The 25,762-nt window shown below is 37.8% G+C and overlaps 1 protein-coding gene across 2 annotated transcripts; it reads right to left on the bottom strand.

Annotated features, from left to right (window-relative positions):
- Positions 1-648: 648 nt before the first annotated feature.
- On the bottom strand, positions 649-25,762 carry MYBL1 (MYB proto-oncogene like 1). Of its 2 annotated transcripts, XM_056332725.1 has the most exons (16): positions 25,441-25,762; positions 21,461-21,563; positions 21,264-21,335; positions 18,155-18,247; positions 16,904-17,124; positions 14,971-15,154; positions 14,671-14,745; positions 13,040-13,144; positions 11,570-11,803; positions 10,892-11,260; positions 10,256-10,398; positions 9,743-9,857; positions 7,939-8,055; positions 7,748-7,852; positions 5,053-5,232; positions 649-3,268 (listed from the first exon to the last, which is right to left on the bottom strand). In XM_056332725.1, exons 1-16 carry the CDS (start codon positions 25,458-25,460, stop codon positions 3,140-3,142), a joined length of 2,265 nt encoding a protein of 754 aa, XP_056188700.1. In that variant the 5' UTR covers positions 25,461-25,762; the 3' UTR covers positions 649-3,139. The 2 variants fall into 2 exon arrangements, with proteins under 2 accessions (XP_056188700.1, XP_056188699.1); XM_056332724.1 differs by lacking the exon at positions 5,053-5,232 and having other exon boundaries at positions 25,441-25,599.

Genomic DNA, 25,762 nt, shown 5'->3' with positions numbered 1-25,762 from the left:
ACATATTTCTGAAGAACTGGCTTGTGTTAGTCCCTCTCGTCCTTTTCCTTCAACAGATTGTTTTACTTTATTGCCTGCCATTTATATTTTGTCACAAAACTGGGAAAAGCAATAGATATTATCTATTGAATGCCCACGTTTCTAGCAAAATAAAAGAGTGGAAATCTAACACTAATTCAGATTAACATGTTTGTGAATACTAGGGGGGGTGGTAAAAAAAAAAACAACACATCACACTGCACAGCTTACACTTGCATTTGCCTCCCAAGACCCAGGCACACATACTAAAATATCGCTTCTACCATACACATGCAAGGAAACATAAAAAAGCTTTACAGTAGCCACTAGCAACAGTCTTCATCTGTCAAATATGTCTCCTATACATAAATATTTGTGCTAAAACTTTGAGAGACAAACTGCCAACCGAATACAAGCAGGCTTACAAGCAGGTTGGGTTGAAGCATGTATTATTGTCAAGGAACTCCATCCTGCTGATTCCTGCTGACTCCAACACATTGATTTGCCTGACTGCCGTTTGTCTCTGCCTGGTCCAGAAAGTGTAGGTTTCTTGCAGTTTCACACACACACACACACACGTTGCTTTAACAAGCATAAGTGTTTAAGTTCTCAAATAAAAAGCACTTACAGTAACCTGGTACATAGATGCTTTATTTCTGGCATTAATATGGTCTGTATTGTATGTGAGATTCCCTTACATAAAAGTTTGAAGTACAACAAAAACTAAGATAAACAAGGCATTTGTTGCACACACATTATGTCAAACTTAAATCAAAAAATATGGAGTAATATGTATTTAGGTTTCATGCAAGTTTGGCTGCTGCATGTACAATCTACTTATAAACTGGAAGAAATGCAAATGCACACAACATTCAAAAAGTAAAAAGATGCCTGACATATGAAAGATTAAAACCTTCCTGCTAAAGCAACAAAGTATGAGTTAACTAAATGATCCAACCAATACTACTTACCATAAATCTATGCTTAAACTTGCTATAGGCAGTTTTGGTGATACCACTTCTAGAAAAAAAATCATCCAGATTCTAGATATCCACACTCTCTTAATGCTTTGTTTCTTTTTTTTGTGAGTTAATTGCCATCTCCAGCGTCAAACGCTGCTGTTAAATCCATTCTGGTGATGCCCACCTAAATCTAGTACTGCCAAGAATTCCAGTTGCTTCATCTCAGTTTTCATAGGCGATGGGTATTTTCTGATCCATTGCTTGTATAGGATTCCCCCCTTAAAATGATGATGTGAATTAAAAACTGCTAAAAATGTTTACGTCTATCTTAACCAGGCAAATATTTAATATCAAAAAGCTCCTAAGATAAGGATCGTATAAGTTTTGACATGTTTAAAAAAGTGTAATAACCCATTACCTTCCTTGTGACACTCATTGCATTAAAATTTTCCAGTAATAAAATTATTCTCTACCATTTTTGATATTAAAGTGATAGGAATACTTTCCACACCCTGCATAGTACTGGTTGATCTCATAAAGTTAACTAGAGAACCTGACATCATTTTTGTAATTTTACATACAGTGCATATGATGCTCGCTCTTTCCATCTCTCATAGCAGCAAGCCGATTCTGCCACTATCTGTAGCAGCACACCCGGGAGTGGAGAGGAAGAGTGTCTGAATTATAAATAACTAAAACTACAGTGTACAATTCTATTTACCTGTCAGTATTTGTTGATAGCACACCATTACAACTTGCTTGAAATTAACTGCATAAAAATCTCTACAACAAAAGCAAACCAAAACGTTCCTTCAAAAATAAAAGACATAAAATAAGTGCAAATACCTAAAATAGGCAACTAAAGCAACCGTTGTGACCTGTATACCTTTAAATAAGGACAAAGATTTTTCATAAATAAAAGAATGTTCTCTTTGTTCTTCAAATATTAAGTAAGTATATAATGGTCCAACTTAAGTGCAGATACAATTGTTTTGAGATCCAAGGTGCCAAGTTTGGTGCTTTTTGTTTTTGTGTTGGTTTTTTGTTGTTGTTGGTTTTTTTTTAAATAAAATTAAAATGCATTAAGTTTTTAGCTCCTATGCAGAATGAAGTACTCCTGGGTCATATACAGGATGCCACCATTCCTTTCTAAATATATTTAAACAAGGTACAGGAACAGCTGCTGTATAATACAGGTATACCTTGTAATTATTTTGTAGACCAACGTGATTTAAGGGTTATAGTGCAATTTTTATGTAGATGTAACATACAGCATAGATTTGTACACTTCACCACTGTAATTCTTCTGCTATTCCATACTTTAAACTTGTCCTTTTTTCATTTTAGCTGTTTTAACAGGAAACAACGTTGGCTTCTAGACAACCTGCATACATATAAATATCTACATTTAAGCTTCAAAATGAAAATAAATTATAAAAACAGACTCCTTTCCAATTTACAAAATTCCCCATTCCTACATACTGTACAATACATTCAACAATCATCTCATTTTGAGATTTATGAAGAAAATACTGATGCTTTACACTAAAACCTAATTCACCCCCCTCTGCCTACTTCTAGTACCATTTGCAAATAAATATATTTAACACTGTAGTTAATTTCATTGTTTTGCAGCATACCAAAAAATTAGTAGTGCAACTTTCTATCTTTCCTTTACACTCCTTTCCATCGTGTTTCTTTATATACTAGAAAAACGCTACATAAGCAAAAGCACATTCAGTCATGTATGTTACTCATTTGGAAACCAGTAACAAACTATAAACCTACTCTACTGAAAATGCACTAACAGAAAAAAAGCAATGCAAGTCAAACGAATAAATATGAAAAATGGACCTAAAAACTATGTGTTGTCAGTACTGCAATGTATTTTATCATTCTTTATCATATTTTAGCGTGTTACTTTAATATTAAAGAAATTCATTGCAGAACTGTTTGTATTATCCCTTCGTATAGAATACAAGAGCTTCATGTTTGTTCTTTGTCAGTCAGAAGAAGAAAGGAGGCTTTCAGGTAGCTGTGAGGTTTCCCCTAGCAGACTGTCTCAAAGTAAAGACTTAATTCAGAAGTATTGTGCTGGAATTGCCTTCAACATTGTGTCAGTTTCAATGGAAAGAAATGGTTGTCAGTTGCAGTGACCATCACAGTATCAGAGCCCTTGAAGTGCTGTTGGTAGCTGTGTATGTGCTCAGATATCTTCTTGCTTGTTCAGTCATGATAAGCTGATCTTCTGTTTTTCCATAAACAACTGCTTCCCATTCACAATTTGACTGCATAAAATAAAATTAAGTTTAAAAGATTCTTTTACCTAAAATACTTGAGCAATTCTCATACAACCTTTCAAAGTAACAATAAATTAATGAAGTCCAGCAACACTGTATTCTACTGAGACAGATTCAGTTCTACAACACAATACATAAAACCTACAACAAAGCTCTCTTCCCACCCCTTAATCCAGCTCCCCCAGTACTGCATCTGTGTTACGCTTCAAGTTCTAATACACAAAATTAAAAATTCTCTTAAAAAGAGACTAGTTCCACAATTGATACATAAAAGGAAGTTAATTAAGTCATCTTCTCTTTGGATATCTTCCCCTTTAAATGTGCTAAGTCCAACAGGCAGAAAAATAACTATTGACAGCTGTCTGGAGATACCAAGGCAGGCAAAATGGTTTGGCAGCTGAAAAAGAATACTGTGAAGGACTTCACTGAACCAAAGTGACAGCTGTGGAAGATAAGTCAGGTGTTTTGGGAATATATTAGAAATGGTAAAGGAATTATGAATAAATATAATGAACGGAAGAATAATTGAGCTACTAGTCCTGCTTCGTCTATGAAGCAAACCCTGCATGTTTACATGATTTACTGAATCTCAAGCTGATTTGTAGCAGCTCTAGATTGAACCTGACACCAGCAGATTGGAGCATAATGAAGAATGCAAGATTCTCTCCCTCCCACATTCAGGTAGAAACTGATCCGAAGGACCAGTTCCACATATAGATGCAAAGAGAAAATTAGCCATTTGAGTTTCTCTATAAATTTAGCAGGACTTGATTCATGGAACAGTCTCATGGTTAGAGAGGCCACTAAACTGAGAGGCAATTTCTCAGGAGAAAGAGCAGAAAGAGTTAAATAAGAACGTTTGTGTGAATATAGGATGATTAAGCTCCTCTTAAGTATTCTTAAAAGCATAGTTCTGGGTCAGATATATTCACCTTTGCTGCAATTCACAGCAGTTAATTCTTTTTTTGGAATATCACAATTAAATGAGGTTTGCTTTCTTCTCATAAGAAAGGATCAGAAAGTAATACTGTTGTCTCTGTACTTAAAAACACATCATTGTTAAAGCATTTAAGTGGGACATGGAATATCAGGCACCAGGTGCCCTACCTTTTTTAATTAATACAGACCTGTAGATATTTTGAGAAGACACAAAAACTTCATACATTAACTTCCTATGAAGCAAGCTGGAACAGGTGCCAAGTCAAGTCAAAGAGAATCTCTCCCTAAACCTGGTGGTCAAGCCACACAGAGAGGAAAACTAGGTTCCATGGTTTTAACAGTATGGAAAATATACAGATGTACAAGAACAGGCACGTTACAAGAACAATTACCAAACAGAATGTGGATGAACTCTGCTTAACCCACTGGGCTTATTATGAAGAAAGCACCAGTGAAATTTGAGAAACTTATGTGCTAGAGAAGTTTAGTTTGCACCAAATCAAGTTTTCTTACTGCTAGACTTGGGTACCCAAACCTGTACTGTAGGTCTAGCCAGATTTTTTTCCCCCACTGTCCTGGTTTCAGCTGGAATAGAGTTAATTTAAATCTCTGAGGCCACTCAATGAAACATCAGGGTTATATTTAAAGAACTTAGTATGAATAAACACTTGATGGACAAATGAACAACTTAGAAGAAATAAGGATCATGGAAACACTGACTGAAATTAGAGCACTGACTTGAACAATTCTAGACATTAGTACAAGACAAAAAACAAACAAAAAAAATCTTTTTAACCTGCTGACAAAACTAACAGAATTCTTTGCATCCAGACCTGAAGAGCTTTCTCCATTTTGACATTTTTTGAAGCACATGCATTCAGTTTCTTCTTATTTACTGCATTTGCTGTGTTTGCTGGGTTTGTATCCTGTTTTTCTGATGTCAGGTTACATCTGTTGTCATGTATTTCCAACAATGGTATCATTAATAAAGATGTGGTGTATGCATTTTCTGACTATTGACAAAAAAGAGGGTAGGGAACAGGAATAAGAATTAGTATTTAATTTAAATTTAAAACAAAAAAAAAAACCCAAAAAAATCTGCTGTGATCAGAGAAGCTAAAATCTAAACGAAGCAAATACTATCAGAAAGACCCTAGGAAAGAATCCAAAAAGACAAGGTAATGAGTAATATATGAAGAATTAGCGTGGTCTATACTGGGATTCATAGCCAATACTGAGCACAGTAAAACGAATAGCTGCTAGCATGATTTCGGCATTACTGAGTAGACTGTTTCTTTCATATAAATCCATGTTTCAGCTGATTACATTTTGTTAAGAACAAGACTTGATAAAGTGGTAACTACAGAGCAATTCTAAAGAAAAAAGCTTGCAGTTCACTTCTAGTACAACCCTTGTAAAAGTAAGCACAAGGAGAGTGGAGTAAACCAACATTAAAACCACATCAGCATCAGGGGGAGAAACTGGTTTAAGAACTGAAATAAGCACTGGATTGATCATTCCAGAAAACTTTATCTGCTTATAATGTTTATGGAAATAAAAAGAAATTAATCCAGCTTCGCTATAGCAAAGCAGAAGAAAGGTATATGGTGATTTTAGAAAGCTAAATTAGAGGAGAGTAACAGCAGCAATATGTACTTAGTCACTTTAAAACCACCCCACTAAAATGTGTTAAGCTACCTTTACGTATTTATTCTACCTCAGACCTTACTCCTAAACTTACCATCACAAGGACTCATATTTTCTACTTAGGGACTGGTACATTTTTCTTTCTTAAATCAGATACTACCACTATCTCTCTTGCTAAGAGCAAATATTCCTGCTATACCAGCACCCGTCATTAAAATGGAGGAAAAACAATTTTTTCCCAGTCCACTGCCTTTAACGTACCACAACATCATAGTGTATCTTGGTTTAGCTTAATAACCTGAACATCAGTGATGCACCATATACCACGCCATAACAAAACATTACTAAGAGAACACTGGGCATTTTGCTTCGGTTTTGAACGGCTGCAGCTGCTCCGCACGAGACAGAGACGTTCCCGGGAAGCAGGCAATTCCCACTAGGTGGCAGGGCACCTGACCCCCAGCAGGCAGGCACAGCCTACCGGGCATTTAAGAAGGGAATTTAGAAAAACAGCTACAATAATCAGAAAGGGGTATGATTTAAGCACCTGTTCTTTTTAAGGCCTTTAGCTCCTACCTCTTGAATATAACTCTGTACTTGATCCAAGAGTCACAGACATTTACTCTTACAGAATTAAACACGTACATACATTCAAAACTAGATTAGAATAAAGCTTTCCTTCAAATTACAAGACTAAAGATTCATCTATTCAAACAATCCACTGCAAAAATATTGGGCTACGTTTTAAAGGAATAAGGGACCAAAACAGCCCCATATCTGAACTCTTGATGCCTTGGTTGTTGAGGCAGAAGTATTCAAACTCCTTCAGGCAGAGGAAGCCCACAAATCTCATCTTCTACATGCTTGATATTTCTTAAAGTATCCCCCTATTATGCGAAGAGCAGAAAAGACAGACATGCTGCCTACTATGCACTAGGTATCTTTAGAATGTGTCTGCCACACACATACACACACACACATCCAAAACCCAGGGGCAAAAGCCATCTTCCTGGTGTATTACAGACAGCTTCAGCACGTCACATGTAAAATCACAGAATTGTTAGATTAGAAAAGACCTCAAGATAATCAAATCCAACCGTTAACCCAGCACTATCAAGTCCACCACTAAACCATGTCCCTAAGCACCACATCTACACATCTTTTAAATACCTTCAGGGTTGCTGACTTAACCACTTCCCTGGGCAGCCTGTTCCAATGCTTGACAACCCATTCAGTGAAGACATTTTTCCTAATATCCAATCTAAACCTCATCTGGTGCTGTTTCCCCTTATCCTGTTGCTTGTTACTTGGGAGAAGCAGTAGTCCCCCATCCTGCTACAACCTCCTTCCAGGCAGCTGTAGAAAGCGGTAAGGTCCCCCCCTGAGCCTCATTTTCCCGAGGCTAAACACCCCCAGTTCCCTCAGCCACTCCTCAAAAGACTTGCTCTCTAGACCTCTTACCAGCTTCATTGCCCTTCTTTTGGACATTGTCCAGCACCTCAACATCTTTCTTCTAGTAAGGGGCCCAAAACCACAGCATTCGAGATGCAGCCTATGTTAATATTCATATACTAAAGTTTATAGGCAACCAGCATGGAAGCAGTTTGCTATAACAGCAAATCTGCAAAGCATCCACATTACCAGTCCTGCTCTGAAGGCCTGAAAGGAAGAATTCATGCATGAATTCAAGCCCAATGTTCAAGTATTGCTTAAGTATTTAAAGTATTTAAAGTAGTATTTCAAACTGAAGGTGATATTCATTATCTAAATTTATGAATCTAGCTTCAATCCAGACACTTTATTTTCGTTGAAAGAATGAAAGATACTCAGTTCTATATTAAAATTGCTGCCACTGATCCTCTTCTGTAGTTTAACACTTACGTGTACATCTAAACTATTATCTTCTGTGAAGAGCTGGGCACCAACCTCTTCTTTTTCCCATGGATCTAGGACCAGTGATTTTCTGACTCTTTTAGAAGAGTTGTGCTGCAATAAACATTTTGCAGAGAAAAACTGTAAAATATTATTTAAAAGCAGTTATTTCCTGTTTGAAATTACTATTGCAATGTTACCTCCTGCTTGCAGCTTTTATACACAGTGTCATCTTCCCCCTTGAGAAATATATCTGTTCCAGTTTCCTCTTTCAAAACTTCCCTAATGTCTTCCTCCAAGAAGGCAAGTGGTTGTGACTAAGTTAATTAAAATTGGAAGAGAAAACACAGGAAGTCCATTAGTTGCTAGTTTTTACCATGTTCTAATCTCAGCTAGTATAGGCCAGAAAAGAGATCTTGCAAAGTATAGCAACAGATAAAAGGATTTAAGCTATTGCAGTTAACAAGTACAGCTCAACATTTCAAGGCTATGCAGATTTTTAAATTCACTTTACTACACATTATTTCTAGCCAGATAAAATACATACATGCACACAGTGCCTCAAAAAACGCAAGACGGCACTGAAGACAACGTGCAAACTACTTGTTTGCATTTATTATCAATGGTTATCCACTGACAAAAGAGATAAAAACACTTTATTACATACCAAACACATCCCTAAACACAAATATATATGTGTGTGTGTATATATGCATACAAACATACTAAAAAACTGTACTATAAAAGTATGACTGTTGTTGGGAAAGGAACTTATATCAATCTTAACACAAACCTTTGAATAAGACATTTATGGTCCTAAGTATAGTTCAGAATTTCACAGAAACCATACAGATGGCTCCTTTGTGTACCAACAGGAGAAGAATTCCCTTAAGCCCTCAAAATTTGATTTTGAACAGGACGTTAATAGTGGACAGAAACAGGAATGCCAAACCACTCCATTTGCATAGTGAGAGACCGTGAATCTATAGGGTAACACAGATGGTGCCAAGCCCTGTGGCAAAGTCTGAGCTACCTTCTGTGTTTGCAGAAAAGAAGTAGTCAATATGTATTGGCTGGAATTTTTTCAGAACTTGAAAAGCATATGTCTACTGAATTCCAAAAGTTATTATGCATTAACATACCTTAGCTAGGCTAGGAAGAGAGCAAAAATTTAATTCATTAGGGAAAGGAAAAAAAACCCCTAACATAATCCATAGCCAACCAAAAAAATTCTTCTGTGAATCAGAGAATCTGAATCAGAGAAGTAATAAACTGCTAAAATAAGATTTTGATTTTTAGGATGAAGAAAATTAAAGGCATCACTCAATTAAGCCCCTAGGAAGGATAAACCACTTCCAAACACCTTTCCATCAAAAAAATTCTCAAAATACTAGCATGCTGTGGTAAACATCTAGTTTCAGTCCTAGCACCATAGAACCACCAAACCCAGAAAACAACTCAGCTTTTAGATAGTCCAGAGGATTCAAAGATAATGCAGTTTTTCAAGTCAATGTGAAAGTTGCTTAAAACAACAGTTAGTCATATTCATCTGCACCAGTCTGTTCTTACTAGATTATCCAGTAGGAGGACCCACACCCATTCACTCTCTCACTTACAATATTTATTTTGAGAAAACAGAATGCTAAAGTATTAAAATCTCAGACAATGTTACCACCTCCTAAGACACAGTGTTAGCAAGGCTAAACAAATTTAAAACAACTCACAAATGTGTTTAGGAATACCATAGATCAAATTATTATATGTACCAAATGCCATTCAAAAAGGCAATGCCTCCATACTACACAGGATACTAGTCTAATGTACAAAATCTGAAACATTTTTGATTCACATTCTAGCTGTTCTCTAGGGTAATATAGAATGTCACTGAAACTGCAGCACTGTTACAAAATGCTTTCTAAATCATGCTGAGGCTTACAATACCTCGAAAACAAGAGAGCATTAAGACTTTTAACAAAGAAGAAAATAAACATTGTCATTACATACCGTAAGTTTGAGGGGACCATACTTTTTTTCCTGAGCAGCCAAAGCATTTTTAAAAGGGGTTGGCGTCCTTGGTGTTGAACCCAAAAGAGATCTTCTAATTGTGGGAGTTCTAAAACTATTGAAGCATAGAGAAGTATTCATACATGCATTTTAATATTTTACTTTATCAACAGTAATGTAATAAAATGAATCTAAGAAACATTTTAAAATACTTTAATTTATACAACAGATATCACCACCATGAATCTGAAGGTATTAAGATCACCACAGCGTTACCCCAGGTATATTAAACTTTAATTGGATTTTGTTCAGTATTTTAAAAAATGAAAGATTTTAACTGTGTACAAATCGCTTTATGTTAAAAACAGGAAGCCAGTTTATACACAAGTATTTAAGTGTTAGGGGTTTTAAAACTCATTTACAGTATGCACACAAGCAGACTAATTTCTCAATGTTTAGAAAAACTTGGGTTTTTTGAGCAACACCACCAGATGTTTAATGTAATAATCCTACCCCACATTTTCCTTTTGCTCTTTTGGTGTCATTTCCTTGTGTAGAGGAGTCGTAATAAGAACTTTCTGCCCACAGATTGGAGTTGATGTAAATGCAGGATTTTCAAGGTTAAATTGTTCATTTCCAGAGCAAGTGTTGAAAAACTAAGCACAAGAGACAAAAACCTAAGCAACCTTAAAGGACAAAACTTCACCACTGTACTAAGCAGTACAACAAAAAAAATTATGTATATATCTGAAGGGCTTTTACTGACAAATCCCAATAAAACTTTTCTTGACTTGATACTCCAAGACATTTGCAATATTTATCACTGAAACCTTGATCTTCTCCTTAAAATCTCTACTGCTTAATTAGGTCACAGAGACAATTGGTCTCTATTATTTGCATGAGAAAAGTGTGAGCTGAGACATAAGTCACTGCCTGCCCCCCCTCCCCTACACCATTAGTCTTCAAAACAGAGGAAATAGGTTATTTAACTATTTCTGTGTAATATGTATTCCCTTATGCAAATGATTTAAGAAGTTTTTGGATATACTTGTTTTGGCCACAATGTATGACTAGGGAAGAAAGTACTTGTAAATTATAACCCACCTACTGCTGTCTTAATGTTTAGCCATATTTAAAAATAAAACTCACCTGTGATGGAGAAAATGGTAGTGTTTTCACTGGTGTATGCTTTAGTGCAACACTGATGGCATCATTACACAAGCCATCATTCAGTTCATTAACTGGTGATTGCCCAACGCGCAATCTCTTTTTCTTTCTTAGGATAGCAGGTGGCGTGCTGAACTTAGTTAAGTTTGGGGTTGTTGGAAAAAGTGCTTCTTCCTCACCAGTGACGCTACTGTGTTTTTTGCCATCAAGCACAACACTGACATTATACTGGCACTCAGCAGCCACTTCATTGTGTTGAATCCTCATTAGTTTTACTGGAGGTGGCTTGACAGGAGATGCAACAGCCTCTGAAAGCTCAAAACCGGTGACATCACTCCACACTACTGGATCCTATAAGTCGAGATGCAAAATACTCAGACACTAGCAGGCTTATCCAAGATTATTTCACAATGTCCAAGTCAATCCAACAGCTTTCTACCTCCAGAAACTATATACTGAATTATTGTCACTACATCTTCCACACAATCCTAAAACACTGAATACTTTAAACATTTTTTTAAAACAGGTAATAAAACAAATCCCTCAGTGTGGGTGAAACTACAGACAAGTACAGAATAAGGTAATTTTAAGAGTAGTTTACACATATTCTGTAAGTTGATGTTCCTAAATAAACATTCATTAGAATAAATACAGACTTACAGATTCAATAAGCTCTAGTGTCTCTGCAAATTCTGGAATGGTTTGTAGAGATGATAACATTGTATTTGCTTCCACAGTTGAACACTTAGGTGGTGAATTCTGCTGAACAGATGTGCCATGGGTCTCATCCATGCTGTAGAACTCACTTGTTTCTTCCCCAAGGCTATTCAGCGTATTAGACACACCATCTTCCATGACAAAACTTCCAGACCAACAAGGCAAGTTTCCAGCTTGCTAAAGAGTACAAAGAAACATGATAATCTTATTCAACTCAGAAACTGAAAAGAATCAAGCATGTGACTGCAGGGAGGAAAAAAAATAGTAGTATGTGGAAACACTAAGCATAACTATTCATTTTTGCTTTTTCAAACACTAATTATCTGTTTGCATTAATGCAGTTAGTCTTCTCCTTACATTAACATACTCAGCATTCTCAAACTGTTTAAGATTTTTATCTTATGTCTCATTCATACCTTATATATGCTTATAACTTAGATAATTACAGGTTGTATTAAAAATCACCTCTGATGCAAGCAAGTTTCCTGTGTTCATGAACGTCAGTGTATTACGAAGTCATCTGCACTACAGAACATAGGTACATTCTAAGATTATAAACTGTTTCCAGAATGTGAAATACTTCTTGTTTGATCTGATTTTTTCTTTAACACGGCTTCTGCATTGATAGTGTACTTAACTTCTAAATGGCTATCCTGTTTTAGTCACCTGCTTAATACTCAAGAAACAAATTCTAATTTTCACTGGAAATCCAGAAGGCAAAGCAGATTCCACTAGATAAGCAGAACACTGTACTTTTTCAAGAGAATGCCAGAAATATCTCCACCACACGAAATGGGAAGTTCACCCATAATCTAAATTAGTGATCAATACAGCTGGGTTGGTTAGGTGTCTGATGTTCACAGCCCCCTGTCCCTGGGAAAATAAGTGACTGTCATCTACAAGTTTCCCCAATTCCACTGAAGTACACTTAAATTTTGTGCAGTGCAAATTTATATACTGTTTGTAGTGTCCAAATGTGGATATTAAGCATTGCAAGCACTCACATAGAAGTTTGACAGAAATATAATCTACAAAACATTTTGAAATCAAACAGGGCCAAACCTATTTAATTTTCACCTTTCTCTGTTGAACAGAGGATCAAAATTGCTGATCTATAAAACTAAATGGCAGTGGTATCAACAAACATGGTACCTCTTGAAGAGGATTAAAATCCTGGGTCTTAAGAACAACTGCCAAATTGAAGGTCATATTTTTGCTGTTTCCATTTTAGAAAACTGCACTAAAAATTATTTGCCTCAATTCTAATAATGCAGACTTCGTTTTACAACCCAACAGCCATAGGTTTGATTTTAGAAGGTTGGGTGAAAAAACACCACACAAAACCAAACATCCATTATTAAACTGCTGAGGATAAATCTCAGTAAAGCATATTCAAGTATTTACAGTCCTTACAGAAGGCACTCGTTTTCTTCTGATTTCATTCTCTGCTGACATAAGTAGCAATTCAAGTTCTTTTATTTTCTTTTCTTTGTCAGGATCATCATCAATAAATGATTGCTGAAAAATTTAAGAAAGAATCCATTACTATTTTCCACCTCCACCACCCCTCCACAGCAAAGATTCTGTTATAATATAGCTACATTTTTAACAGAAATCCACGTATGGCAGAACAGTGCTGTTCAAGCTGTATCATATTTTGTAATCCAGTAGTCACTCGCAAATGAAACAACTCCAGCAATTAGAGGAGATGGATCTGATGTAAAAGTGGTATACAAACTAGTATTTTAACAGGTTTCTAATATGGCCTGCAAATGCTCACTGTATTATAGCACTTTTTAACCAAAAGTCACTCAGTTCTATCTTTAATAGAAGCAACAACGTTGGCACCTTGGTAGATGTGTGTGAGTTTTCATGTGCTTTCTAGAATTTTGCGTTATTTATCCTCACTAAGTGTGAAAGTGTTTCAAATGAACATTTGCTGACAGAATGTCTACCAAAGCAATCCTACCACTACTATCAGAAAAAGAAATCAACTATTTGGTTTTGCTTGGTTGGTTTGTTTTTAACCTCCTTAAAACTTTCTATTATTGCTATGAATATAGGTAAGTGAGGATACATAACACGAGTTTCAAAACTAACTATACTCCTCAGTTTAGGGAAGACTTCAAGGAGCAGAAAGTATCTTATACTTCTCTGTATAAGGCAATCCGGAGTGTCAAAGGCCATATGAGGTTTTGTTATGATTTGTATTCTTATACTGAGATCAAGGAAGAAAATGCAATATGAAACAGATGACGTGCACAGGGAAACTTAAGGTTAGGTACAGGGTTCTGCAGAATACCTCCAACACATCTAGCACAAACAAAGTAAGTATTATTCCCCACATCAAAATAATTTTTTTACTGATTTCAAATCCACAGAAATTCTTCAGGAAGTCATATTAAAAACCAAGATCTACATTCAGTCTGCAATACACGAGGAATTTCAGATATATTCTAAGTGAGACCAAAGGAGCAAAAGAAAATAAATATATCCAATTTTGGGGTGTTTTCTTTTTTTACAGTTTCTCAATGCTTCAGCATTTAGAATGCTGCAAAACAGCATCTTCAACTGATAGACAGAAGTTTATCAGTCAGAAAAAAATAAAACCTATCGAGAACAAAACCGCACAGCCGCTAAGTATAAGTCACAGTAAGTCATTTGAACTGAGTCTTTCAGATAGGGTTGTATTTATTACACATATAAAGTAGTAAAATCTTGTCTTTAAATCTCCCAGAAGCTAGGCAATATTAACAGGTTGTAATTTTTACGGAAAGGTTTTACTAGTAGTGTGTTTTAAGCCATACTTCTGTCAGAAATAAACACAACCACTGTGCTTCTGAGATGTATAAAGACATCTCCTTTTTTGCTACCTAGGACTATCAATTAAGCTAGCAAGCTTACTTACAGAGGAATACTTACATAAAGTTAGGTGAATGATAAGACTTAAAGACATTTTTGAAGTTACAAGTTATTAAACTCTTCATTTTACAGCATAATACACAGTACATTCTCTTCATTTACAATGCCCATTAACAATTTACCTGAACTAAGTTGGAAGAAGCCGAAGCATGTTCTAGACAGCTGCCTTCTGGTGAGGCATACTGGTATGCTGGAATCTAAAAAGACATAGATCATTTTACAAACCCTAAAGAAAAGGCGGCTATAAAATTATCTCTAGTTTATTGTACATAAACTATTTATTATGGTTTACAAATCTTAAGTTACCATAGTATCACAAAAATACTCAACAGATCTTCAATCTTTCAGATTTGTTTCTCATTCTAAACCAAATAAATTATTTGAAACTGGGAAATACTAATTATTCTGGATTTTGAACTTACATGTGTCTGAACAGGTAAGTAAAATTGATTCTGAGTGTGCAAGTGTTCCATAGTCAGAGAAGGTTTGGGCTGAAGTTCGGATGAACTAGCTCTTTCAGATTTTATACCATCTTGTAAATATCCTTCCTGTTCCACCTTTCTTCGCATTGTTGAATTCCAGTGATTTTTTATCGAATTATCAGTCCTAAAATGCAAGTGTACAACAGTGACTTGTTTCCATATTTCTAAGCAGGGCATAATTACAGGGTTTGTACAGTAGGTGAATCCAAAGCCACAGATCCAGAAAGTTCCAGCAGCTTAGACTGAAAATTCTATTATCAGTGGGATTTTGGCATAATTACTAGGAAGCTACTCTCTTCAAAACTTCCTTCTATTAAACTTCAAGTCTGCAGGAAATTAGAAGTAGCAAAAGTAAAAACCTTGGTTCTGGCTATTATCATGGGTGAAAACCTTTTTTCTTGGATACTTGGAATAACCATGCCTTCTCTATCACTATATTATTTATCCTGCGCTACAAATTTGCAGAACATGATGCTAAGACAATCACCCTACTGTCCCTCAGCATAATAAGGGCACTGTGGCCAGCGCTTGCTACTGGAAGACATCTCATCTAAAAAAAAAAAAAATTACAGCCGGCATTCCCAGCTCTGAGGTTTATGTGCAGCTTTATGGAAGAACATCCCACTACCTTGTCATGCCCTTGATCTTGTACAGGGAAAAGTAGGCACGACAGAAGACCAGTATCCATTGTCACTCCCTTTGGAAAGAAAATGCCTGCAGTTTAACAAGCAGGCTGAAATCACTTTTAGCACTGGACAAGCACTAAGGCAAGAGTAGAGTATGAATGCATTAGTTTAAAACATTAGCATTATTACTAGGCTTAGAGAGATATATACGGAAGTAAAAATTGCTTTAAGCTCCATTCTTCATTTAAGCTCAATTCCAAGGATTCCCCTTTTTCATCCCACTAGATTATTTACAAATCTTCTAGATCTAGGATCCAATCTTCAGCAGCATCTCATCTCAGATTTATTTTCAGCAAGTAGTGAATTAGTAATGCCTCTGTCCTTAGAAACTCACCTTCCCTCTCTGAAATTCTATTAAGATGCAATTCATTCCCTCCCCATCCCTCCAAAGGATTTCCTGTGATGTCCAATTTTTAAACACATGTCTCTAAAGATTCATTCACCCAGCACAGCAACTGCTGACATTCCTCAGGCACAGTCACCTCCCTGAACACACAGACTGAATTCAGAGAGGAACAGCTTAACGCTGAATTTCAATTAACAGTACAAGGTAGAAGAATTTATTTCATTAAACTCCTTATACACTAAAATTTTGTTTTCCACAAGAATATAAGTTGGCAATCACACTTGAAACAATTGTAAGGAGAACAATATACACAATTCATTCTTAGACACTGTATGGTAACCAACTAGCTTTGCAACGCATGACTCCTAAGCCTGAACTTTTGAAGGTTACCAAGATCTTTTTTGAATGTCCCTCTTTAACAAGAAGTGTTCCACAAAAAGAAATACATCAGAAGAATTTCTGATCTTAAACCAAAAACAAAGTCACCTCCAAATGCATATTAAAAAAGGCATTTTGATACCAAGTCATAGGATGTTAAGGCATTCTTCCACTATTACTTGCAGTTACTCTCTTTAGGTCTACTACATGGTTTTTTTGTAAGTGATCAGGAGGATTTTTGAAGGAACCTGTTGAGTGTACAAGGTCTTTTTATTGTTTCATGGCTTTTCAATAATACATAATCAAATGCAGATCTTTAAAAAATTCAGTATCTATCAAGATAAAGATGTTGTGACATAAGTTCCAATAGATGCTCTCTGACTAACAAATTACACTGTAAAGAGTAGCGTGATGACCACTTCACATATTCCAGTATTTAACACAAATAAGAGTTGAAAAGCACCTTCCAGGAAGCAGTTTTGCTATTTCAGCCCATCGGTTTCCCAAACGCTTGTGAGCTTCATAGATTATTCTGTCCTCTTCTTCTGTCCACGAAGACTTTTTTACCTCAGGATTGAGATGGTTGTGCCATCTCTCTCTACATTGCTTGCCTATTCTTCCTTTCAGGTGCTTTGCGATTAGAGACCAGCGCTTTGGACCATACTTCTGAACTAATTCAATAACCTGGAACACAGATGAAAGCATGTTGTAATTCCAAAACCTGATTTTCCTAATCAAAGTCTGAGAACACACATTTTAGAACAGGATTATAACAGTCAACTTGATAAGATACTAGGCCTAAGGAGGCAGACCGTGACTTGGGGTTTCAAAACTCAGTTTCAAGGAATCAAGAAATTACTATTAAGTCCAAATTCACTATGTTTAGAATAAAAAAAGTATGTACTGATAAAAACATTCGTTTGGAAACTCCCTTTCTGTCACCCATTCCATAAACTGACATTAGGAAAGAGCAAAAAAGAAGCTGGTAGAGATGCTTGTATGAGTTTTTTTCAACAAGATATAGATATGAGAAAAAACCTACACCATCCCAGCCTCCATCGCATTTTCACGTGGTTTTACACTTTAGCAGCTTTTTCTTAAAAGACTGATGAGAACTGTAAAAAAATACAGGTTAGGAAGACCATATTCATAAGCTGACAAATGCTAGTTTTAAACATCTTTAAAAAGTTTCAAACAGAGAGAACGAGCAGATAATTTGAAATACCATATGTGAAAGCTATATGTGCACCTCCCTACAGAGCAGTCCAGGTTTTACAGGCAAAAAGCTGCAGCAAGGATTAACAGAGGTGGAAGGGGAAAAGGAGTCTAACGCACCATTGCCAGCTTCTTTAACAGTAAAGTATGAAATAATTTCCCATTCACAACCCTCTTCAGTCTGGTGGGTTTGAGGAACAAAAGATGTAAATAAGACCTTTGATCTTTAGCTATAAGATCTCTTTTTGGTAAGCTAGAGTAGTTCAGCTAGCAATGTGAGCAAAGAGAAATGAAACACCTGAGCAGACTAGACATTCCATCTACTTAAGAACAGCTGCAATTTATTTTCTTCTCACACAGCATAACATAATTATCTGTGTCACAAGATGCATCAGACATCATCTTTGTGGGGATGAAACCTAAGAAAAAGTACATATTCTTAGCAGTCAGATGCCAGTTTTATTACACTAACAGTACAATATCAATTAATTTTTATTACCCTCTGATCTTCTTCTTTAGTCCAGGGACCTTTAATCAGTTCTGGGTTTAGTACCTTCTGCCATCGATGCTGGCATTGAAAATCTGAACGATTCTGAAATAGTTTTAGAAGACCAGTGTAGCTGTTAAACTCTTGAATACATAAAACTGTAAATATTAGCTAGCCAGAATTATTAGCTTATTACAAATTAAAACTTATCCAGACCTTTGTTGTAAGTATAATTACATTCTCCTTATTATTTCTTCCATTTGCTTATAATAACTTTTCTCCAGAAAAAACAGCCTTGCACAAAGCTCTAATTACTTCAATGTTCTTACTTTGATTATCAAATTCAGAACTTACTCTTCTTCAAAGAAAAACTTGGAATTATTTTTGTCCTCATTACTCCACACCTTCTCTGAGCTTTATGTGATTGACATGCTTTTGATATTATCTATAACCTATATAAAGGTTATAGAAGGAAAGAAATTTTTAAAGGAAGTATTTTTTCTTGCAAGTAAAAAAGTAATTTTTTTCTAAGTCTTGAATATATTCTCAGCTCTTTACTAGAGTGTTAAGAAAACAGATTTATATCAAGTTTAGCTAACATACTAATTAAAACAACACTGCTTTCTCTGCTCAGGACAGATGGTGCTTTTCTGTGGCTTCACTAAGGATTTTGTGAAATATTGTTCCCAGTTATGAAAGAGAAGTAAGCTTTCACTTAGCCTCCTAAAACTGTCTATATGAAAGTTTAGGACTCTCAGGGTTGCTCCAGCCCTTAGAAAGATGCAGATAAGAACCTGCCCCAGCACAGCACACTAGTATGCCTTTTATAACACTGGGACATAACTTACTCTCTTCAGTGCAAGCTGCTGGATAGCAAGTACCAATTTCAAGGTTTTGCTGGGCTTGTGTACCAAGTAAAGGCATTACCATGCTAAGATGAAGTTAAACAAGAAGCCAAAAGACTGTTACATCTAAAATTATAATCGATCACAGTACCTTCAAGTTAACCACAAGTAGATACTGTATGATTAAAAGCACACTAGAGTTTGTTACAAAACATCATCATTTCCTGGTGGAGACAAGCCGTAAGAGACAGACTCAGTATAGGACAGCTACTCCCATTTTTGATGAAAGAAAAATTTTGGAGTTCTGGCCTTTTAGTATTTTTGCCTTCCAGACATTTCTGAAATCATGACATATTTGGGGGAGAAGAGCAAAAGCAAATGATGTGCCAAAACAATAAAATTGTTTCAGGTCTGCTTTAGCCATGATAGATTGAAAGATAATACAAGCTGCATTGTCTCAAGAGAGTCACCTTTAAGCCATCTTTGCTTTTTTGGGCAGAACAGAAGGGAAGGCTTACTTGTGCCAGGCCCAACAGTAAAACAGGGTTCTGAAAAACATGGTAGTTTGAGTGCCTTTACAAGCTAGCAACTCAAGATACACTTGGTTTTCCTAGCAAAAGACCACTAGTAACAAGTTAAGTGGTAATTATGCCAGCCTGTATTATTCGGCTTTGTAATTTGAACACAACAATAGGTTGCCCAGAGAGACTGTGGAGTCTCCATCCACAGAAATATTCAACACCCAACTGGGCACTGTCCTGGACAGCCTGCTCCAGCTGATCCTTGAGCAGGGAGCTCAGACTAGATGACCTTAAGATGTTCCTCCCAACATCAACAATTCTGCAATGGGCAACCTGATCCTCCATACATGTTTTCCATGATAGCTGGGGAGTTTTTTTCCCAGCCTCACTTGGGCCCAGTGGAACAATAGCTTTCTGTCGCCAGAAGCACTTGTTTTCAGCTGGAAAACTTATTAAACTAAATTGTTAGATCTGTTAAATGCAACTCCATACTACACCTGCAGATCAATATCACCAAACATGTTAAACAGTTTTCAATACAAAATTTCAATACAAAAGCGTCTTGATATCATCTCTTTCTCCTCTGCCTCATTCACTCATTTCACTGCCTTTATGGAAAGGGATAATGTGCATGTAAAGAACAGTGATTTGCTTGTGCACTCCTTAAATGTACAAGCTTTGAGATCCTTCCCTGATACCTATACTTTGTTACCTAGAAAAAAAAAAAAGAATTAGAAGCACCACAGTTGCACATACGTGATGAGAACAATGCACAGTAGTTGCTCAGCATTTCAAGTTTAATTCAAGTGTATTTTTACCTAGTTACAGAGGAATTTCATACAACCGTATCATCTCACTCAGTATTATAAGAGCCACAAAGGTGGGGGGGGGTGGGTGTAATTTTTTTTATTTCCAATATTTGAATATTCAATACCACTTCTAGGTAGTGATTCCAGCCTTAGATTCTAGCCATGTTTTTAAAGTAGGCATTTACTAACATCTAATCAGAAGAGAAACATATCATTGATTCTAGTTGTAGGTATTTTCTACCAGTGCAGCTCATACAGCTGAGGAGCTATCTCATGTTTGAGCCAACAGCTCTTTTACTCATTCCACCTGACCATCAGAACAGAACAAGAAATTTTAAGTGTCAGTAGGAAACTTCCAAGAAACCCACTAAGGTTCTATTCACAGCAACTGAAGACATCATTGGATGGAAAGACTTACATATGTTAGGGAAGCAGAACTTACCCTAAAAAAAAAAAACCCAACAAAAAAAAAAAACAAAAACAGACAAACAAAAAACCCAACAAACATCAAATAAAAAAACCCATCACCAATCCACCCTCCTTTTTCCTAAGGCGTTTAAGAAACTGATCCTGCTCTTTTCATGGAATCTTTCAGATGCAACCCACTTCCCTGCTTCAAAAGCAACCTGTGAACTGTAGATGTAACCACAAGTGATGCAAATCAATAGGAAGCAGGAATATATTCCAGAATGAAAACAAATAGTCAGTGTGGAGAGAAGGCATCAATTATTTTTGATCATTTCAGACCATTACTTCAGTCCCAGCCTGAGCTGATAAGGTTCTCTAGGGTCTGAGCTAGATCTCAAGTCCAATTTACAAGCATCCTTTAAAATATTTTTTATTATTGTGTGTTTCTGATTTCTGGTTCACCTCATTTCCAAAGTAGACATGACCAACGTAAATAAATACTAAAAGGGAACTCAACTGAAACAGAGAATCAACTTACTTGTAGATGACTAGCAATGAAAGCCCAATCATCTGTACCATTTTGTTCCACCAGCTTCTTTAGCCTTTCATCCTGTTAAGACATAACCTCAGCCAATAAATGTTACATGGTATCCCACTATGGTACTAAATAATAACATATTTCATGTGCTACTAATATCATATAGGAATGAAACTAAAGTAAAAAAAAAAAGATACCTCCTCACGTGTCCATTTCACCCTGTTACATATCTTCTTCAAACCTTTCTGCTGTGGCGCTTCGTAGTCATGATCCACATATAGAAGGTCATAATCTTCTTCACTGCAGAGTACAACAGAAGAGTGAAGAAGGCAGAGTTTAAATTAACTCTCAGTAACTTACTTTTCCTAGCTACCTGTAGCTTTTTCACAGTCTGTACATATTGTTCTAAAATGACATACAGAATTTGCACAAACATAAGATCTGCCTCTAGCAGTAGCCTATGTTTACCACGTCAAAGGAACAGAATTAACCTTAATTTCAAGGCCACATACTGAGATACAGGCAGATAATTCACGCCAACTCAAGACTTAAATTTGAAGCAAAAGCTACGGTTTAAGATCACGTTTTTGTTACGCATCTTTATTTTACACAAATGAGCTTATACGATAAAGTGGTTTGCTAGTCTGCAAAACACATTCATGTTCCACCTCCGTAACTCAAACAGCAAACACAACAAGGGTGCCAAATCAAATCTCAAGTTGACACTAGACAAAAGCAAAAGGGTTGCCTCAATGTTACAGGAATTAAGAGACAAATCTTTGAAGACAAAAAAAATCCAGCAAGAAATAAAGACCATGTCAGTGCTGAGCCTTTAAATTAGGCGTCTGAGGGGCGGGAAGCCAGGTCAGACTCCACGTAGATGACACTCCATCTACTGGAGAAGTGCACACTTCACAGCCTTGAGAAACAAAGCCTTACTAACAAGCAGCACAGGGAAACGTTTCATGGAAATATCACTTGAACTTACATGTCGGTGAGTCACATTAGACAGCATAAATTCAAACACATGTGGAAACCTAGGGCCTAACAGCAAGATGAGAAGCTCCTCTGCATTGGTTATAGCAAAGACATGAAGAAGGGATTCCTATCCAAGTACACATCTTGCTTTAGAAGCAGTTTCACACTGCAGCCTTAATTTTCCCTCCATTTTGTTATTACTATAAAAAGCATTATATACATAACAAATTCATGTTCAAAAATAAATGTATTAGTTCTTCTCTGCCTTGAAAATTACTTCCATTTTTCAACCAAAGGAAAAAAAAATAATCCTTTCCCAGTAATGGAATTAAGCTGTGCTGGTATCCTAAGAACTGATTAGATGGCGGATCTCTATGTTATTTTCCAGAACATGCAATTCACCCATTGCTGGTGAATGCTAATTCACAGCATGCTAATCAGCCATTTATGTATATTTTTTATTTCCCATGAAGTGAGTATGTTCTCTGTGGCCAACATGAATATAGGTCATTCAAGAAGAGCACTGCTTAACTGAAAGCATTATTACAGGACAGTGTGTATCCAACTCTTGCAGACCCAGTCTATTTAACACTGCTTCTACATCCTACACCGCATGTGGATAGATTTGCCCTACTTGCCTTCATGATGCAGTAGAAATAGTTAGCGATATTTAAACTTATTAAACTTTGTGGAGCCAGCGAAATACAAAGCAGTAAGCTTGTTGCAAGTACATGAAGAACTTGCTGACCTTACAAAAAACTAAGCTGTAAACTCAGTGATTGTGAGAGTTTTGCATTAAGCAGCTTAGGACTTAAGAAAACAGAATTTAAACTCACAGGTAAATTAACAGTTTTCTCCTCTCCCCCCCTATTTTTTGGTCTCTTATTCACAGGTTCTCAACAAACTTCAGGAGCGTATCTTGATTCTATAATCCTATTTCATACCAATCAAGCCATACAGTTTACTTATAACTAAAATTTGGCCTTGTGGTTAAGACCTTGTCCACAGTCTACTCACCCACTGCACAGCAAACTCGTTCAAGAACAGAGCCTTCAGTTACGTGAAGTCATGGGGATTTTAAAAAGAAGAGGAAGAGCTCCGTGTATGTGGCAGTGGTGCTGATGACAGCACCGGTTCTAGACAACATGGGGTCCCTGTCGCAGCGGCGGTTAGGAACCCTGCACTAGGAATTCTCCAGCAGTACACAAGTCCCACAGCCAGACCAGCACAGCCTCTGGCTGCCTCTGTGCACTTCACAGGTGCGAGGGGCCAGCCAAGTGGATGCTAACCTCTCATGCACCTTGATTCCACATGAATAACCATTTAGTCTTCAGTCTTGTTTAGACTAGTACACCAGTAGGTTATAAATTAAATATACATGAATGGTTCGGATTATTAACTCAAGCTTTTGGTTAAGGAGAAAAGATTTCCAAACACACGGGGTTGCTATAGTTCACTTGACGATTCTTTTGGAGTTATGAAACTGTGCTAGAATACTGCACAAAGTGGAATGTGGCCACCAAATAAGAAATCTAGACCAATAAAGTAATTATTTCATGAGTTCTGTGCTACCTGTCTTTGCAATCCTGACGAGAGCCATTAAGTGCAAAATTAAGCCTCCAAATGCAAAACCCAAGAGCAGTTTAAACAAAATTAAACTTAATTCCATTTGGTGCAAAACAGTTATACTTTCTCCTTACTCCACACCTAGATTAACAATCTTGAAATCACCTTTGTATAAACTCCTATCTCCAAAAGCGAATCACTGTAGTTATCGTACACTGACACAGTATTCCTCTAGGGCTACTTATCTCTAACCAAACGTTCCTCTGCTATCCACAACCAGCTGTATTTTCAGTTACAACTCCTAAGCACTCCATAGCCACGAGAGTTAATACAAGCTAAAGCTTTGCAAAGATGAAACTATTGTTTGCAATGCCATGCATGAAAGTCTCTTAAAACCACAAAATGCAGATTAGGAGTAACAAGAAACATTCTCCCTCTAAGCTGATCCTTGGAGATGCTAAGTATAGACAGCTCCAGCAGCTAGCCTCTGCAAGCTAAACCCATTGATGAACCTTTGTTCCTTACGCAACTGGAACACCAAAGCATTGCTTTCTTGTTTTAGCTACGGTTTGGCAGAAAAAGATTAACTTACAAACTCTTTTCATGTCACAGGAAAATGCAGCAGCAGTTTTACAATCTGAAACTTTGAAACCACTCCCAATTCCATTAGAAGCATGCAGTCACAGTAAACCCAAGATGCCATAGGTAACTCACAGGTTAATACTATCCACTAAGTACCCTTTCCTTTCTCAGTCCTCATCCTTCTCTTACACTTCTTTATCACTTTTCAGAAACTGATTCTCTATTTAGGACAGAAATAACTATAGCAATGAAACAGTTCTCCAAAACCCACCTTCTGAATACAAAGTAAAGACACACCCATTTTCGTATCAATAAAACAAAAGATGTATCAAAACCATCTGGGGCTGCTGCAGAAACTCTGGAGGAAAACATTCGCTCTCAGGAAGATTTCGGGCTAGATTATAACATCCTCAATCAAAGAATATGCCAAATCAAAGAAAGCAGGTGCATTTAAGATACTGGAAGAATCAGCAGCCCTGAACATTAACTTTAACTGAACAGCCCCAAACCATGCATCAAGGCTGTGCCAAAGCCACTCGGGAGGAAAAAAGCAAAAAGTATTACTCCAGCAGAAGGAAAGTAACCAGCAAAGCTGCGGCTGAGACAACACAGTCGTCACTGGCAGGCCACAGAAAAGAAAACCTAAGGAGTCGCTCGGGTACGCTGCAACAAAGATGGTCTCAGCGAAAGCACAGAGGTGAGAGCGGCCGCTAAGCGAGAGGCGAGACCCATACTCGGGAGCGGGTGCTCGTAAGGCGGAGGGCGGGCGGGCAGGTACCTGTGCGGGCGCCCAGCGAGGGAGGAACCGGAGGGCGGAGAGCGGGAGGCGGGCAGTGACACCCGCGGCCGGGAGGTGGAGGGAAGCCGAGCGCCGCGCCAGCACGGCCCGGCGGGGGGGGCCAGGGGCGGCGGGGACGGGGCGGGGCGGCGGCGGCACCTGGCAGGGATCCCGGGGCGCGGGGGGTACCTGGGCGCCGCCGCGGAAGAGAGCGGCTGCCTGGGGTGGGGGGGGCCGAAAGCGCGGAGATCCCCGCCCCGGGGCCACACTCACCTGCACGGTCTCTTCGCCATCCTCGGGGCGCACCATAGGGGGGGGCCGCCACGGCAGCGGGGCGCAGCGCGCAGCCCCCGAGCCCCCGCCCGGGCTCCTTCTCTCACGGCAGGGCGGGCGGGGCACGGAGCGGGGCGCTGGCGGCTCAGGAAGACTCGAGGCGGGTAGGGCTCCTTTGGCAGCCCCCTCCTCCCCGCGGAGCTTCGCGGTACCCGCAACGCCCCGGCGGCCGCCCTCAGCCCCGGCCCGGCCCGGCCCCCGGCGCGCCAGCCATGGCTCGGCCTGGCCCCTGCCCGCACGGACGGAGCGCGCAGCGGCCCCT

The sequence above is a fragment of the Falco biarmicus genome, chromosome 3 (genome assembly GCF_023638135.1).
Source record: "Falco biarmicus isolate bFalBia1 chromosome 3, bFalBia1.pri, whole genome shotgun sequence".
Classification (NCBI taxonomy): domain Eukaryota; kingdom Metazoa; phylum Chordata; class Aves; order Falconiformes; family Falconidae; genus Falco; species Falco biarmicus.
This window is presented reverse-complemented; position numbering and strand designations above follow the sequence as displayed.